The sequence below is a fragment of the Magnolia sinica genome, chromosome 4 (genome assembly GCF_029962835.1).
Source record: "Magnolia sinica isolate HGM2019 chromosome 4, MsV1, whole genome shotgun sequence".
In the NCBI taxonomy this organism is placed as follows: domain Eukaryota; kingdom Viridiplantae; phylum Streptophyta; class Magnoliopsida; order Magnoliales; family Magnoliaceae; genus Magnolia; species Magnolia sinica.
In genome coordinates, this window is record NC_080576.1 from 20,913,674 (window position 1) to 20,931,649 (window position 17,976).

A 17,976-nucleotide genomic window follows, 5' to 3' on the forward strand; every position below is an offset into this window, starting at 1 on the left:
CTAGAGTATCAAAGTTTTATCTTCCTTATAATGAATGGGATGAAACACAATCCTATTCCATCGAGCATCCAAACACACTTATTCTACTCTCTTTTATTCATACATCATAATTAAGCTAATAAAACATGTGTACAATGATAAAATTCAATCATATCTAGCGAAGCGGCCCGCCATCAGTTAATTTTATGGCAATTTAGACGTATTTCTCCTTCATTGTCTTCCTTAACATCGATCTGGCCCATTCTCACCATTGCCTGCGAGAAATCGAAGAAAAACCTGGCTTGATTCATCGCATAACCATTCACGATGCTTCTTGTTCTGGGGCTCCCATATAAAGTCTGATCGGACGTTAACAGCCCACTGCCCGATTGAAGGGCATTGTAATAGTCATTGTCAAATGTGATCCGAGTCCGATCAAACGGTGCCTCTGCATTATCACCTGATTTGCATTTTTGGGACAATGTCTTCGCAAAATTCGAATTGAGGGTCGGATCGACGCCGTCCGTCGAATCAAAGTTGCTCAAGCGGTTCTTGAAGGAGGAGCACCTTGCTACACCTAATGTGTGAGCCCCTGGTGCACCATGTACAGCAAGTCAGGCTAGAAGCATGTCACACACACACACACACACACACACACACACAAAAAGCGCATCTTATTCTAGATCAGGAGGTTTTGACAGTTTATGAAAGGCAATGGCTCGTTGATTTTCTCATGTTAATTATATTGGTTTTGTTATAGGATTAGGACTTTCTAGATGAACGGTCTGGATCATATCGTGGCGGGGCAGTCATTTTCATGATTCCAAACGACCATACCTGTCATTTACCTCATACTTTAACCATAAAAATCATTAAAAATCAAGAATATTTACCAGATAAGGCCACCATTTCTTGAACACTAAAACCATGTTGACGAAATGCCTTGATGAGATCTGAGCCGTTGAAAGTGGGAGGTGGTAGGTTGATCGTGTCCTCTATTTTGGACCTTGTCCCATCCTTTCTTCCTTTGGGCACATCATACAAAGGACCCCCAGCCTAAAAAAGAAAAGAAAAAGAAAATATAAATACAAATACAAAATAATATTAGAGTGCACATTTTCTAAATTCCCAATTTCAAAGGTTAACAGAATTCAACAGCAGCAAAACCCAAATAAGATAAAGATGTGATCTTGACAGTCCAATCTGTTTACCCTCGTAGTACTCATGATGTCACAGTTCAAATGGACCAAATGGTAACCCGTTTGATTTTTAAAACATTAGTTATAAGTACCAACAAAATTTTATTTTTTTTGGTAAAAATGTAAACAATTGAAAACTAAATTCTTCCAATTATATTAGAACTAGAACTAATTGCCAACCAAGAACTAATAATAAACCCTTTTGGCAGATTTAAGATTGTGAACTAAGATGATTGTGCATTTTGCGACCGTAGAAAATAGAAAATTTTATTTTTGTTTTTTTTTTCCTACCCAAAGGACTGCATCCCTAGCAGCCATTGCAACTATATCCGCGCACGAAATGACTCCTGGGCATTGATCCTCTATTTCTTCCTTAATTTCATCAATGAGTTCATAGCCACGCAAGCTTAGATTTGCAGGGGAATCTTTTTCCGCCTTGTTATTCTTTGTTGAATCAATCAGAATTGACCCGTCGCATCCCTATCATCAAGAAAAAAAATTGTAACTGTGTTACTATCAAGTCAAACTTTTATTAATTGATTACAATCCAATCCAATATTGCACCCAAACAGCCCCAACAACAAAGGCAAGGCGCAACTACCTCTACGAAGCAATCATGGAAATGCATCCTCAGGAGAGGGCCCGAAAGAGTGGGATCCTTCTGCAAAGCTTTACTAACTGTATTCCTCACTATCGATTCGGTGAATGGACATTGCATACCATAATAATCCATACTAAGAGCATGTACACTAAATTGAGCACTGAAAATTGTCACCTCTATAAGCAAAAATAGCTCAATTAAATGAGAAATAGCCATCTTTGCTAAGTTTAGAGGTGATTTTAGCAGCTAAGGATCAAAACCCACAAAATATATGCACCTCAGTGAAATGGAAATTTGAGAGAATGTAGCGAAAGAATAGCAAAAGAGAGAGTGAAAGTTGATAGATGATGAAAGGGAGAGTAAGGGAATGCATATATATACACACGCAACATGATTGCATTTTATCTAGAAGCTTCAGTCCTTTAAAAAGGGAGTTCTTATAAACTAATGAGAATTGAATGGTTTTTGTAACATGACTAATCAGAAAAAAAAAATTGATAAAAGAAGTGAGAGAGGCAAAAAACAAGTTTAGATTGAGGAGTGTCATTTTCTATGCTAAACTATGTATTTATATAATTATATTTTTATGTGTATTTTGTTGACAACAAACGCCCGAAAATCAAGGGTTATTAGTGCTTAAACATATTTTAGAGAAAGTTATTATGATATCACTATTTCAGTATTGAAGTCAGGCGTTTTTTCCAACCTTACCCAAAAAACCAAAAAAAAATAAAATAACAAAACAAAAAAAGTAAAAAAAAAAACAAAGAGTTTTAGAAGAAAAGCTTAGGGTGTGTTTGGATGCAGCCCATTTTACATTTTTTTTTAAAAAAAATATTAAATCCACAGCCAATACACATCTCTGCAACACTCGCTTGTATTTGTGCTTGAAAATCCGAGCCATTCATCAAACTTGTCATCACAAAAGACACACCCCAATTAAATTTCAGGCTGACTGGATACCTGAGTAGGCCATAATCTTAGGTTCATCTGGCTATTGGTGCGTTTTCTACAGGCTCTACCGTTGTCAGCATATTGAGCCAAAATGAGAAGAAAATGCATTTTTAATGGCACACAAACAACTCAGTTGTGGCACTTAAAAGGGAAGAATAATGGAACATGCCATGAGATTGTGGACCAAGATTTAATGTCCATTTGGAGTGGTGGGAATCCCTATCCAAAATCAAATTTCATGTCCCAGCCATTTTTTAAAAAAAAGTGGGTGGGCAATGACTGTATAGATTCCTGGTGACAATCTGGATGGTGATGTTTTCGTTGCATAATCTCTTGGTGTATCAATTTGCACACAATCCCTCCTTACAATAATAATAATAATAATAATAATCTCTACCATATATAGTGTGAACATCACTTGGCAAATTTTACCCCCGCAGTTAGTCATGTGGAAGGGCATGAAGTTTTGGAAGATAAAATGTGCATGGCACTTCATTTGAAGGTATTTTTGTCATTTCACTTATTTAAAGAAGGCCCCCGTTTCCTCACCATGATGATAATGTGATATCCACTATGTTAATTTGCTCATTGTGTGACATTATCTGAAAAATGAGGCTAACACAATTTTAAGGTGGTCATGACATTAGAAAAAGTAGAGATAAAACGTCCATGGTTGAAACTATCTAGTGAGTTATATTTTCTTCTTTTTTTTTTTCTTTCTTTTTTGTTTTTTACGTTTACCCACACATTTTCCCTTTTGCTTTCTTTTTTCTCTCCATTCTCACTCTCATTGTTGCAAGCGCCATAGCCCTTCATAATAATAATAAGAAAAATAAATAAAAATTTCAAAACACAATTGAGTGGAAAATACAAAAAAATAAAATAAAATTTGAAATACCACTAATGATAGTTGAAAGATGTTTCTTGGAACCTTGATAAAGAAATGTTAGTGGACTACGTTTGATGAAAGTCAATGTAAGTGGAGTTTTGCAGCTGGTATCCATGTTCTCGTGCACTCTCTTGTTGTCTTCATTTCTAATGAGGGGTCTCTTTCCAAAAGCTGTGCATACGCGTGAAGTTCCACACGCTTATGAGTGCAATGCACACGTCTAGATGCTAGATGAGAGAGAGAGAGAGAGAGAGAGAGAGAGAGAGAGAGAGAGAGAGAGTTGTTGTAGAGTCTAAGCAAGATGTGGCCGACCCACTTATTAGTGCATGCAATGGTAAGACTGTTTTTATGTAATGAGATGGCCCAGTTTTGAAGTCTTCATGGACCCACAGCATCTAAATTCAAGCTCGTGTTAGAACTCGGGATTGCTCTACATATTTCTAACCGGCCCATTCTCACACCCAACCTTATTATAATATATCTTAGTTGAGATTCTCCACCCCAAGTTTGGGCCACGTCAGGGCGATGATCAATCAGCCACTCATATTGTACCAGTGGATTGACTGGCTTTGGACATGTGTCTCCCAATACTCGAGTGCACTATCAGAAGGCTGCCACGTGTAATGAGAAGGAAAAATGCAATGGCAAGAATCTCCTATAATGCCATTTCCTTCACCAGCCCAATGTGAGGTGTGCACGCTGGCTTGTTAGGTATGGTCCAGTGAGGTTACCTACAGAGATGTCTCAATAGCCCTGTTTATTAAATGGGTTAGGTCTAGGTCTCATACCTGACCTGACTCACTGATCTCATGGGTCAGGTATGATGGTGTCTCAGTTGAGTATAAAAATTATAAGTAAGTTTTAACGCATCATTTCCAAATATGCATGTTAGTTCTATGAAGGTTTAAATCAATACACTTCAACAGCAAGTGACCTTATGCTAATATTTGAGAAGAATTTTCTTTCTTTTTCTTCTTCTTTTTTTTCTTTTCTTTTTAAATCCTACTATATATATTCAAGAAACTAATACCATGCTCCTATGGATGGAAAGATGGGGCTTTTACCTAAAAATTCCTCAAGAGTAGATTATATTTCCAAACATTCTTGTGACAACTTGATTGGAGTGAAAAGTCTATTTGTATCCTTAGAAATGCTTACGCAAAGCCAAAAACTCCTCTCCCTGCATAAGGAGTTTATGTGTTTACAAAATCCAATTTGATCACTAATTGTGTGACTCAATTTTAACTATAGGTCTAAAAAAATGGCCCTGTCTTTGATTCAAGTGGACCGTATGATTGGAAATAATGTATAGGGTGATGCCCACTCTCCAAATTATTTCCCTAGGTGTGGCCTACTTGAATCAGTAATTGTCCTAATTTTTTGTGTGGCATTTAATGGCTTGAGTGGATTTCATATAACCATCATGGTGGGCTATGTAATATCTCTCTCCCAATTGTTTCCTTTGATGTGGCGCATTTGAATCATAGGCCAACCTGATCCTCTAACCATGGGCCTAAAATGGAATTAGGCATCTAAAAATTAGAGTGGATCTCACATACACATCATGGTGTCCCTGCCATAAATCAGCATGGTCCCTCTCCCTACTTTTGGACCAGATTTCTATTTTCCTATATTTAAAAAAAAAAATCACTCTATTTTGGACACACATCCAAGACCACCCGTGATGTGTGTGAAAAAATCACTCTAACCATCAGATGTGTAATATGACGTTAGGCCCAACTCCTAAAATACAAGCAAATTTGTGACTCAGATGCGTCACAACAAAGGAAATGGTTGAGAGAGAGATATCCACTGTTGATTCTTTTTATATGTTCATCATGATTGTTATGTGAAATCCACTCAAACCATTAAATGCTACAAAAACATTTAACCATATGGCCCAAAACTCAGGGCAATCCATGATTCAAATAGGGCAACACCAAGGGAAATAGTTTGGAGGGTGGGTTTCACCCCATCCTCCAAAGAAAATGTGTAAGGAGTTGGGTATAAGATCCAAGTGAACAATGGCTCCCATGCACTCATTGTGATGCATGCATTAAATCCATCTAGCTCATCAGGCAGCCTGCAAATGTAGATGCATTAGCCCAAAAATCAGGCGGCCTGATCATATGGTGGACCACGTTTGTGTGTCAGATAATTTTGAACCATGCAATTCCATTTACAACTGTGGCCCACTTAATTTGCCAATTGGCTTGATTTTGGACTATAACTACGAGTGTCTTAGAACTTGCACATATTTTTAGACTTGAAGAGACTATATAGCACATTTAAAAGATTTGGTCTTACTCAGCCCAACTCATTTAGTCCTTATCAGAGTTAGTAGCTTGTTCAAATTGCGTCTGACTTGGACCCACTTGACCAAGTTAGTGGAAATTAGGGTGACTCGTAGTCTCAAATTGGATCGGCTGCTACCTAGTTTGAGCTGACTTGTTACTCTTACCGGTCTTAAAACCATGCTTCATATTCCCATAAGCAAGAATTATGAGATCCACGTTGATTGTATGGGACTTTCTACTCAGCTACTTTTCGAAGCGCCCTTGCCTTAGGCCATGGCAAAAACACTATCAATATCCAGTGGAACTTTATTGTCATCTAATCCATCCAATTGTTGTTGGGAGACACACACATTTTCTTTTTACATGTAAATTAATGGAATTAATAATATAAAAGATTTAAAAGGATGGAAATCACTTTTAACACAAACAAGCAAATTATCAAATATATACAGTACAAAAGATACCAAGATTTTTTGCGTGAAAAGTATTCTAATGTGAAAAGAAAATCCACAAGACCTGATCCGACACAAATCCACTATAATAAAAATACAATCATGAAGAAAGCATTTGGATCATAAGTTACTTTGAATAAGCTACTTACACTATAAGTAGCTTATCTTGATTTCTACTTATTTAGTTTATGAGTATATATGGTAAACAACAGACTCATCAACCAAAAATTAGAAATGCATGTTTAGTTTCCAACATCATAAATAATTATCCATCAAGTTCGTTTTATCCACCTCACATACACTATCTATCATGTAAGGCCACATTTGATGTAGACTGTCCATTATATAAGCCTGACCTTCAAAGTAAGTCATTCATCATGCTAGCCCACTTTGGATGTGGGCTTTTATCATTATGGGCTAACCTTTGATGTAGATCATCCATATATGCACCCACATTAATATAAAGTCGTCTATCATGTGGGGTCCACCTTTTATATAGACCATCCTCCATGTGAGCCTCACCTTCAATGTGGATTGCCCACCCTATGAGGCCTACTTTGATGTGGATCGCGAGAGAGCCTCCCTTGACATGTAAAGTGAGAGAGAAGTAGAAAAGATATAAGTTAAAAGGCTATAAGAATTTACTATAAGTAGTTTTTAGTACATTAGTTACTTTTTAAATGATGCTTATTAAACTAATTTAAGTGAAAAAAATAATTTAATTATTTAACATAAGTTCAAAAGTAACTTATTTGGTGGTATCCAGACAAGTCCTAAGAAACTTCTCTTAAATATTTCCAACTCGATCACCCAAAGTTGAATTACAAGCAATATGAAAGAAATGAATTTTGTAAGTAATGGAATGTTTTTATTCTCCATTTTCTACAAAAACCCACACTTTCTTCCTATTTCTTCTCCTTTTCTTTAATAAGAAAACCATAGAATATTTTGCTTCTTTTTTTTTATGGCACACAAAACGACAAAATTGAGAACATAGATCTTATAAGGTAGAGTACATAGACCACGGAAAGTTCACATCGTTAGGGTCATCCCTCCCTTTCCGAGGGAGGACCACCCGATCTGGTGCGAGGAAACAGAACTGTGGGGTAATATACCCCACTGCCCAATCTAGAAAACCTGGTTGGAACAGCCAAAGGTTCCCGGCGATCAAAACAAATCACTTAAGCCCACACATGTAGATCCCACCTCCACATGAGGAACCCAACAGGCGCATATGTCCTAATAATTGATTGATGGAATCAAATCAAAGATTTTTAATAGTCCATGGCCTATCAAAAGTATAGCTAAGCAGATGGACGGTTCTGATTACCTTACCATCTACCTCACATTCACAAACCATGCCCTGGTCAAAGTGGCAAGGATTCTTGGGCATGTGCCATATTTTGTTGAATGTGATAACAGAGTAACACTAGCGGATTTGGAGAATTCTCCAGTGATTTTCCCTGTTATCATGGTATCCGAGCAGTTCTCAGCAATTGACTGCTGAACTGGAACAAATTCCCTCATGTTTACTCCATAATCATAATGACTTTGGGAGCATCCATGAAGTTCTTGATGATGGACCCACCTTTGGTATGGCTTGGATGTCAAGCGTATGCAACAAGATAGCACGTGTGAATCCAATGCAGTGAAGTTTAGATCCAGATCCAATGCGTATGTGGATGGGAGTTAATTGACATGCGGGCTGAATAATATCTAAACAGGTCATGTATTAACTCAAATTAAAACGACTATTTTGTATTAATTTACCGGTAACATGTTAGAATGGCTGAATAATATCTAATTTGTGGACACCTGTTTCTGCATGGCTGATTCAGCTAGGTGAGTAGCTGATGCGAATTTTCCACAACAAGGGTGACACGGGTGATATCCACGTGGCATCCACTCAATCCATCGATTTTATCAACTCATGTTAGAATATAAGCTAAAAAATTTGAGGCAAATTCAAAACCCAAGTGTACCATACCACAGGCAACGGTTGGGATGTAAATGCCCACTACTGAGTCACTGATTTTCCAGCTCATGTTCTAACATTAGCCGCCATGTGAAAGACAGATGGACATACATGACGGTGATGTCCATGTGACATCTGCTGGGCCCATCAGTTTTACCGGCTTATATTAAGATGGCAGCCCAAAAATGAGACTCGCTTTGGCTGGGACCCCACATAATAGCCAGTTAGCTGGTGTAAAAGCTCTGTGGGACCTACCATGATGTTTGCGTTTTATCCATGCCGTCCATTTATTCTTCAAGATCATTTAAAGATAAGATGCCAAAAACGATGCAAATCCAAAGCTTAAGTGGACCACAATACAAGAAACAGTTGGGATAATGACGCCCACTGATGAAACCTTCCTGGACCACCATGAAGGTTATTTTCCATCCAACCTGTTCATAAAGTTTTGCAGACCTGAATGAAGTGAAAACATAAATATCAGCTTGATCCAAAGCTTTTGTGGCTCTCAAAAAGTTTTCAAGCATAAGCGTTCAATCCCACTGTTTCCTGTGGTGTGGTCTACTTGAGCTTTAGATTAGTCTGAGTTTTTGTATTATACCATAAAATGAGCTAGTAAAATGAATAAATGGAGTAGATAAAACAGATAAGTCCTGATTGGACACGATCTAAATGGCTGGTGCAGGTTAACCAGCCAAACTTCTTCCAAAAATGACGCGGATTAAACCCAAGTGACCTATACCACACGCAACGGTGGCGATGGAAACGCCCACATGAATCTGCCTGATTTGCGAGCTCATGTCTTGACGTTAGCAGCTATAAAGGATGGACGGACATGACAGTGGGCTCCAGAGAGCTTCCGATTACACGGATGCAACTTGGCTGCGACCCGGATCCAGTGTTGTGAGTGGGACCCTGACCGTGGGGCCACTTTGATGTAGCCGTTCAATATCTAAGCCGTCTACCTATTTTTCCAGATCATTTTATAACGTGGGCTCGAAAGTGAATCAGATTTAAAATGATCATTAAAAACTTTTGTGGGTCACAAGTTTTGGGTCATGTTGGTATTTGTGTTTTCTCTTCATCGCTTATCAACAGGTTGATGGTAAATAAATATTACGAAGGACTTCAGAATGTTTTTAAAGGTCGACATTTAATTACCATTGTTTTATGTGTTGTGGTCCACTAAGGATTTTTACTTAATGTACTAAGAGCATATTTGGTTGGAGAAGGGTAATAAAAGCATTACAGTTTTTATCATTAGCTTGGAAGAGATTGGGAGTAGTATTATTTTCAATTTCTTTTTATATAAAAACTTCGTGAGGTCGACCATAATGCATGTGTTACATCTGTGTGGGCCCCACAGTCAGGATCCCACCTACATAACGGGAGCTCTTATAAGTTAATTGCATCCTGGAATCCGGTTCCTCAGCTTGCAACAAACATGAAAATCTGTGTTCCTCCCATTGTAATTGGTCTACATCATTGTAGGCATTGTAACAATGCTATATTAAATGTAGCTTGTGATGATGGGGCTCAATCACATTGAAACAAATAGACTTTTAAGGTGTGTTCGGCCAGGTGGATTGGAAGGGATTGAATGGTATTTGGGTGGATGGCATGGGTTTCGAGGTAATGATGGTGTTGTCATTGGATTGTCCTAAGATCTATGGGATTGTTATATGTTGGGATTGCTATATCAAGTTTGTTTGGCACACCCGACTAATCTCGGGATTAAACCTTCCCATCCCTTCCAATCCCTCAAACCAAACACGTCCTAGGCAAATTTAAAAGGATTAGGGGGATTGGATGGGATTTAAAGGTAACGATGGTGTTGTCAATGGATTGTCTTAAGATCCATGGGATTGCTATATCTCAGAATCAAATCACTTAGTCTATTTGGTTACTTCCAATCCCTTCCAATACCATCCAATCCCTTCCAATCAGCCCGGCCAAACAGGCCCTTATGTTTGTGGCAAGAAAGCCGATTGGCAAGTGTACCACACACCACAAATCTAACTGGTTTGGGTATGTATCGTGTGAAGGTGAGCGATGTACGAATACACTAAAAGAGATCAAAGTTATGTGGCCCTAAAATAGTATATTTATTATATCCGCACCATTTGCAATATCATTTTAGAGCATGACTCCAAAAGGTTCATATTCAAAGCTTAAGTAGGCCACACCACAAATAATAAAAGGGTTCACCATAACTTTTATTTTCCATCCAATCTATTCATAAAGTCCCACGAGACTTCTTTAAGCCTAAAAGAATTTCAATGTTAGACTTTCAATCCTCGCTACTTCTTGAGTGTTATTCATTTGATCTTTGGATGTCTTAATTTTTGGCTCAATTTTGAAGACAAGTTCACCGGATGAAAGGACTGACTAAATAAAACACATACCTCATGGTGGGACCCACAAAACTTGATGACATAGACACATCAGCAGGGTATCGGATAACCACCATCCCATCACATACTGCATTTGGTAATAATGTAAATGATGATGTAAACCCTTCACACACTACGTCCAGGGGATGTTTTATTTTCAGAATCTTTTCGAATCCCATGTAAATAGGTAAGTATTACCTTTTCGTCCGTTTGAAAAAGAAGCAGGTACGGTCTAAAAGGGCTGGTTTAATTTTGTGGGCTCCACTGTGATATATATGATATATCCGCTCTATCCTTCTGTTTTATCAAAACATTTTGAGGCATGAATTGAAAAATGAGGCAGATCCAATCGCTCAAGCAGCCCACACCAAAGAAAATAGTGGCCCCAAAAAGTTTTTAACAATAAGTGTTTGATTTCCTTTTCCATGTGGCGTGGCCGACTTGAGATTTGGATCATCCTCATTTTTTTGCTCAAGCCCTAAATTCAACTGGCATAACGAATGGATGGTGTGGATAAACCACATACATTATGGTAGGCCCCACATATTTCACACTTTCATGCTTTTAGTATAAAAAAGTAGTGTCAAATTAAGCATAGGGAGCATCATAGTAATTACCTAAGAAAATAATTATTACTCGTTTACAACCCTTTTGCAGGGAATTTGGAAAATCAAATAGGCCTTAATGAAGCAATAGTGACGATGTAAATGATGATGTGAACCAATCGTCAAGCGGGGAAAGCAGGATTTTCTGTTAGTAACCGCAGAGGATCCGGATTCCCGATCACACGAAAGCGGATTGGCTGGTGTACTACACACCACGATGGGCTGGTGTATTCTATGGATCCCATCAGAGAGGTATGAGGTATATCCAAACCGCCTCCCTGCTTGGTGAGCTCGTTGTGAGACTTGAGCCAAAAAAAAAAAAAAAGATCCAAAAATCAAGTATACCACATTGTAAAAAGTAGTTGAAGATTTAAGGCCTGCAATTGAAATCTCATCGGAATCACATAAAATTTGGATAAATATGATATTTGTTTTTTCTCTTAATTCAGGTAAGTGTGATCATATAAATAGATTGGATGAAAAGTAAATGTTAAGGTGCCCCTATGGATGTTTTAATGGTTAAATTTATTGAACATTGATATTTGTGGTGTGGTCTACTTGAGTTTTAGAAATTTACTCATTTTGGGGATAAGCGGTGTAGATACGAACAATACATCATCGTGTGGCCATGTAACTTTGATCTTCCTTGAACCGTTCGTACAACTCGGAGCTTGCACGACACGTGCCCACACGGCCACACTAGCAAGGTTGTTGGTGTATGGTGCACCAGCCAATCTGCTTCCCGATCACACGGGCTCCGTGCAACAGATGCCGCAGGAAACTCGCGTGTGCGGTTCGGATGTCACGCAGCTACTATGCCCTTTACACACGAGTGCGCCTGTGGGTAAGATTGAAGCATGCCTGACGGGGAAGCGGATTGCGTACTGAGTCACTCAGTACCATTAACGTACTGAGTAAACTTTGTGGGGTCCACTGTTATTTATTTATTTTATCCACTCCGTTAATCCATATTAAAAGATAATTTTAAGACCAGATCCCAAAAATGAAGCAAATTAAAATCTCAAATCGTCCACACTACAGGAAACAGTTTGATTGAACCTTTACCATTAAAAAGTTTTTAGAGGCCAAAGAAGTTTTAGATCAAGCTGATGTTTGTGGTTTCTCTTCATCCATGTATTTTTTATCTTATGAACAGGTTGGATGACAAATAAAAATTAATTTGGACTCTAGGAAGATTTCAACGGTGGAAATCATTATTCCACACTGTTTCCTGTGCAATGGTCCACTTGAGCATTGGATTCAATTCAATTTTTGTATCAACCCCTAAAATTATCATTAAAAATGAATGGACGGTGTAGATAAACCACATAAATTAACAGTGGGCCCAACTGAGTTTACTCAGTACGATGAAAGCGTACTGAGTAACTCAGTACGCAATCCGATTTCGCCTGACGGGTGCGGATTATGGAAACGGATCGGCTAGAGAAATTTACGACTGTGGACCCCACCTTTTATCCAGTGGTTTTTACTAAACAATACAAACTTAACATACGCACCAAGACCTCCTCGTACGGACACCGAATTTGAGGACGAAAATACCCCTGCCTTCCTCGTCCAGGCATGCAGAGACGAGCGCTGACGGACGGTCGGGCGATGGGAACTCAGGTGGGGCTCACTGTGATGTTTGTGAGAAATTCTCTCCGTCTAAGTTCATTCATAGGGTCACAAAGACCTGTACGGAGAGGAAAAACAAATTTCATAATGATCCAAAACTTCTGTAACCCCTAAAAGGGTTTCAATGGTAGAGGTTCAATTCCCCACTGCCTTTTACAGTGTGGTCCCCTTGCTAGCTAGATCTGTCTTATTTTTCATCTCAAGCTTTAATATGAGTTCGTCAAATAGATGAACGGTTTGGAAATAACATATAGCTCATAATGAGACCCACAAAAATCAGTGGGGATTAAAAAGGGGAAAAAAAGAAAGAAGAAAGAAAGAAAGAAGAAGAAAAGAAGCCAGCGAGTTGGGGTCGACCGGGCGGGGACCCGGTCGACCGGGTCAGAGCTCGGCCTATGGCTACGGATTATAACCGTAGCCATAACTATAATGCTATACACTTTTTTCTCTCTTTTTTAAAAAAAAATTTATTTTTTATTTTTTTACATGGAGATCTTTTTCCCCCTTATATTTTTCTCTAATACATAATTATGTAAATATGTATATACAAGTATATAAAAATATTTTTCTATCTTTTAATTCATTTCTTTGTCTATTTATTTAACAAGCATATCTCCTAAACTAGGATGATTTACTTAACTTACCACATATAATTTTGGGGTAGGAGAAGCTAATTTAGTCAACCAACCTAGTTATTTTCTAATATTCCATCAGATTAGAAAACCCCTTTTGACTCTTCTTTTCAACTATAAACGATGTAATTCTCCACTGCGATATATAAAAAACGATCGCTTTAAGAAAACATTGAGTAGGGCAAATTAGAAAATTGATCGAGGAAAACATGAAATTTAGCAGGGGAAACATGAACACACACCCCCACACACTCACACTAGTGGAATTTCACCACCTACGGATACTTGAACGCTTGACCGGGTGTTGAAACTCCTAAGAGTCTACCACCCGAGTGGGGCAAACTGAAATATGAGTAGAAACTAGAAAAAGCAGTGGACAAGTCAAGTATGAGCGAGACAAATTAGAAAAATAGCAGGGCAAATTAAGTATGAGCGAGCAAACTAGAAAAATAACGGCAAATGAAATATGAGCGGGGCAAATTAGAAAAACAACGGGACTGAATTATGAGCGGGCAAACTAAAAAAAATAGCGGGCCAAACTGAAATATGAGCGAAAAAACAGCGAGGCAAACTTAAATATGAGCGGCAAACTAAAAAAGAGTGGGGCAAACCGAAATATGAGTGGGGCAAACTAGAAAAACAACGCTTTGCCTGAGTGGGGCAAATCGAAATATGAGCGGGGCAAACCAGAAAAACAGCGGGATAAATTGAATTATAAGCAAGGCAAACTAGAAAAACAGCGGGGCAAACTGAAATATGAGCGAGACAAATTAGAAAAATAGCGGGGCAAACTGAATTATAAGGGAGGTAAACTAGAAAAACAGCGAGGCAAACTGAAATATGAGCGGGGCAAACTAGAAAAACAGCGGGGCAAACTTAAGTATGAGCGGGGTAAACTAGAAAAACAGCGGGGCAAACTAGAAAAACAACGGGGCAAACGAATTATGAGCGGGGCAAATTAGAAAAACAGCGGGGCAAACTGCATTATGAGCGGAGCAAACTAGAAAAACAGCGGGGCAAACTGCATTATGAGGGGGGCAAACTAGAAAAACATCAATCAAACAAAAGGAAAAACTCACCATCAGTTAGTAGGAGCAACTGCAAGATTGTGTCTCTTGAAAGGACCACGTGATATTGAATAAAGATCAAATCCAACGTATGAGTGTATATTTGGATTACAACTAAATATTATAACTAAGAATTATCGTTGTTGGATTATTGGTATTTCTAAGATAAGCTGGAATAAAAGTAAATGGATAGATTGGTTGGTTTTTTTTATTGTATTGTGTTTGGATATTACATTTTTTTCTCTGTTGGATTCCTCTGCTATTTATAGAGTTTTCTTGTAGCTTGTTCTTTCCAAATCCTTCTCTCATTACTACAGTGGTTTGTTCATTAGACTTTTGAATAACTCAGCCATATCACTTTGTCGACCATTTACTAATGTGTAAAATTGAACTTACGTCAGCTATGATTCTACAAAAAGCGCTCCACATATCTTGAAGATCTTTTCATCCATATCCTATTTCTCATACAATGCCACATATTGCTCTCCTATTGGATTTTTCCAAAATGGCCAGAAATAAGCTACATCATTTCCCCCACGTCAATTCGCCTTTGGTAAAAAGGTGAAAGCGACGTTTTTCTGTTGTCCGATACAATAAATGTAATCGATCATTGTTCCACATATTGTCTGCCCATTCATTCTACCTGACTGAAACTATACCGAAAGATATCCTTTGCCTCATCCTTTTGAGTTGTACATGTGACACATCATATAAAATCGTATCGTACGAGGAGTCATGATCATCCTTTCATTAATGCACACGTATTGTCGCCGATACATAAACAAGACTAAATCTGTGCGCCTCTTCTTTTACCTTTGCTTCTTTTCTCTTGCATCAAAAAATTTCAATTTCCTTATCTCAATGGCCACATCTTCTTCTTCATCTGCTCTAGCTTTCCATCTAGAGTCATTCATCAAAAATCTAGATGTGCTGTTGTCGAGACTGGTCAATGACCTCATGTTCAACACTCCGATCTAATTAGAAAAGGCATTGTTGACACTCGGTCCAACTTTTCATCCTACGGTCGCTCATGAACAATTGCATGAAATCGAACCAAGTTTTCCAAAGTGTCCTGATGAAGTCCTTTTGGTTCAATCCAACACATTTCTAGATCTCTCTAACGCATTTAAATCTCCAATTGCATGTATGTTTGGCTATGGTTTTTTTTACTGATTTTTTATTCCTTTTCTTTTATAAACTTCCAAAGATATTGAAAAGTATAAGTTGGGAGACTTTAAATCTTTTCTCTATCTTAACTAATCGAATTGCTACGAGCTTGTTGGTGTAGCAACTATAAAACAGGAAAAATATCAATTGAACAGGCCATATCATGAGTTAATCTATATCTACTTAAAGAGTTACCACAATATCATAAATACTCAAAATTTCAAAACCACTAACATTGGCATAAAGACGCCTATGTTGAGTGTGGGGTGTCTTTTGTTTTGGGCCAGAAACTATTACCTGAAAGGGTCAAGATGGTCATTTTTTTACTTAAATATTGTTGATTTTGTTTTCTATTGGAAAAGAAGTCTGATGGTTGGATGGCTGGGATTCTTTTATGGGGGAGATTTTTGATCCATCACCAATCCATGAAGAGGCACATGAGATAAACTATCTAGAACACTTAAAGATTCTTTTTCGGGAATTCATGCTTGTTGTTGAAAGCAAGAGAATTTCATTCTTTGTATCAAAACATGCCTAATGTTAATCTGTGATATTCGATTTTGTTAGATTTTATGTGTGAGTGTTTAGAGCTTTTATTTTTCTACAGTATTTTGAGATATTACTTCTGAAAAAAATGCTATTTTGTGATAATTCAGTTTGCCCCGCTGTTTTTCTAGTTTGCCCCGCTCATAATGCAGTTTGCCCCGCTCATAATTCAGTTTGCCTCGCTGTTTTTCTAGTTTGCCCCGCTGTTTTTCTAGTTTGCCCCGCTCATAATGTAGTTTGCCCTACTATTTTTCTAATTTGCCCCGCTCATAAATCAGTTTGCCCCGCTGTTTTTCTAGTTTGCCCCGCTCATATTTCAGTTTGCCCCGCTGTTTTTCTATTTTGCCCCACTTATAATTCAGTTTGCCCCGCTTTTTCTCTAGTTTGTCCTGTTATTTTTCTAGTTTGCCGCGCTCATAATGTAGTTTGCCCCGCTCATAATTCGGTTTGCCCATTGCTTTTTCTAGTTTGCCCGCTCATAATGCAGTTTGACCACTGTTTTTCTAGTTTGCCGCTCATATTTCAGTTTGCTCCGCTGTTTCTCTAGTTTACCTTGCTATTTTTCTAGTTTGCCCAGCTCATAATTTAGTTTGTCCATTGTTTTTCTAGTTTGCTCGCTCATACTTAAGTTTGCCATTATTTTTCTAGTTTGCCCTCATACTTAAGTTTGCATTGCTTTTTCTAGTTTGCCCGCTCATATTTCAGTTTGCCATACTGTTTTTCTAGTTTGCCCAGTTTTTTTATATTTTTTCCACTGTTTTTCATGTTTCCTCGTTATTTTTCATGTTTCCCATTGCTTTTCTAGTTTGCCCCACTGTTTTTCATATTTCCGCTATTTTTCTAGTTTCCGTTGTTTTTCATGTTTTCCCACTGCTTTTCTAGTTTGCCCATTGCTTTTCATGTTTCTCCCGCCCTCTCTCTAGTTTGCTTGTTTTTTTAGTTTGCCCCGCTCATACTTCAGTTTGCTCCGCTGTTTTTCTAGTTTACCCCGCTCATATTTCATGCTTACCTTGCTCATTTTTATGTTTGCCCCGCTCTTTTTCATGCTTGCCCCGCTCTTAGGATCGATACCAAGACCTCAAGTGTTGAAACGAGGTATTTTCACTCAGTCTGCCAGTTGAGCTATGGATCTAGGTGATAGCTAGATCTGTCTTATTTTTCGTCTCAAGCCTTAATATGAGCTCGTCAAATAGATGAATGGTTTGGATATAACACGTACCTTATAATGGGACCCACAAAATGCCGTAGGAATTATAACGAAAAAAGAAAAAGAAAAAGAAGCTAGTGAATTAGGGTCAGTGGGACCCTATAGCTAATAGTGAAAGTAAGTGTTTTGACCTAATAGATGGAGGTGGTTTCACACATACTGCATAGTGGGCTATATAATTAAGTAAATATGTATATATAAGTATATAAAAATATTTTTCTATCTTTCAATTCATTTCTTTGTCTATTTATTTAACAAGCATATCTCCTAAACTAGAATGATTTACTTAACATACCACATATGATTTTAGAGTAGGAGAAGCTAATTTAGCCAACCAACCTAGTTATTTTCCAAGATTCCATCGGGTCGATGGTCAAA

The 17,976-nt window shown here is 38.0% G+C and overlaps 1 protein-coding gene across 1 annotated transcript; it reads right to left on the reverse strand.

Moving 5' to 3' along the window:
• On the reverse strand, positions 1–2,140 carry LOC131242720 (peroxidase 47-like). The gene is made up of 4 exons (XM_058241551.1): positions 1,780–2,140; positions 1,470–1,658; positions 873–1,035; positions 1–571 (listed from the first exon to the last, which is right to left on the reverse strand). The coding sequence occupies exons 1-4, from the start codon at positions 1,993–1,995 to the stop codon at positions 174–176; spliced, it is 966 nt and encodes a 321-aa protein (XP_058097534.1). The 5' UTR covers positions 1,996–2,140; the 3' UTR covers positions 1–173.
• Between the last annotated feature and the right edge of the window lie 15,836 nt (positions 2,141–17,976).

What these genes read in the sequence shown, in the direction of transcription:
- LOC131242720 (XM_058241551.1), bottom strand. Translation starts at nt 1,995, where the DNA reads ATGGCTATTTCTCATTTAATTGAGCTATTTTTGCTTATAGAGGTGACA. An exon ending in CTAGGGATGCAGTCCTTTGG is followed by an intron (nt 1,036 to 1,469) that starts GTAGGAAAAAAA and finishes TTTCTTTTTTAG; the next exon opens with GCTGGGGGTCCTTTGTATGA. An exon ending in AGAAATGGTGGCCTTATCTG is followed by an intron (nt 572 to 872) that starts GTAAATATTCTT and finishes ATGGTGCACCAG; the next exon opens with GGGCTCACACATTAGGTGTA.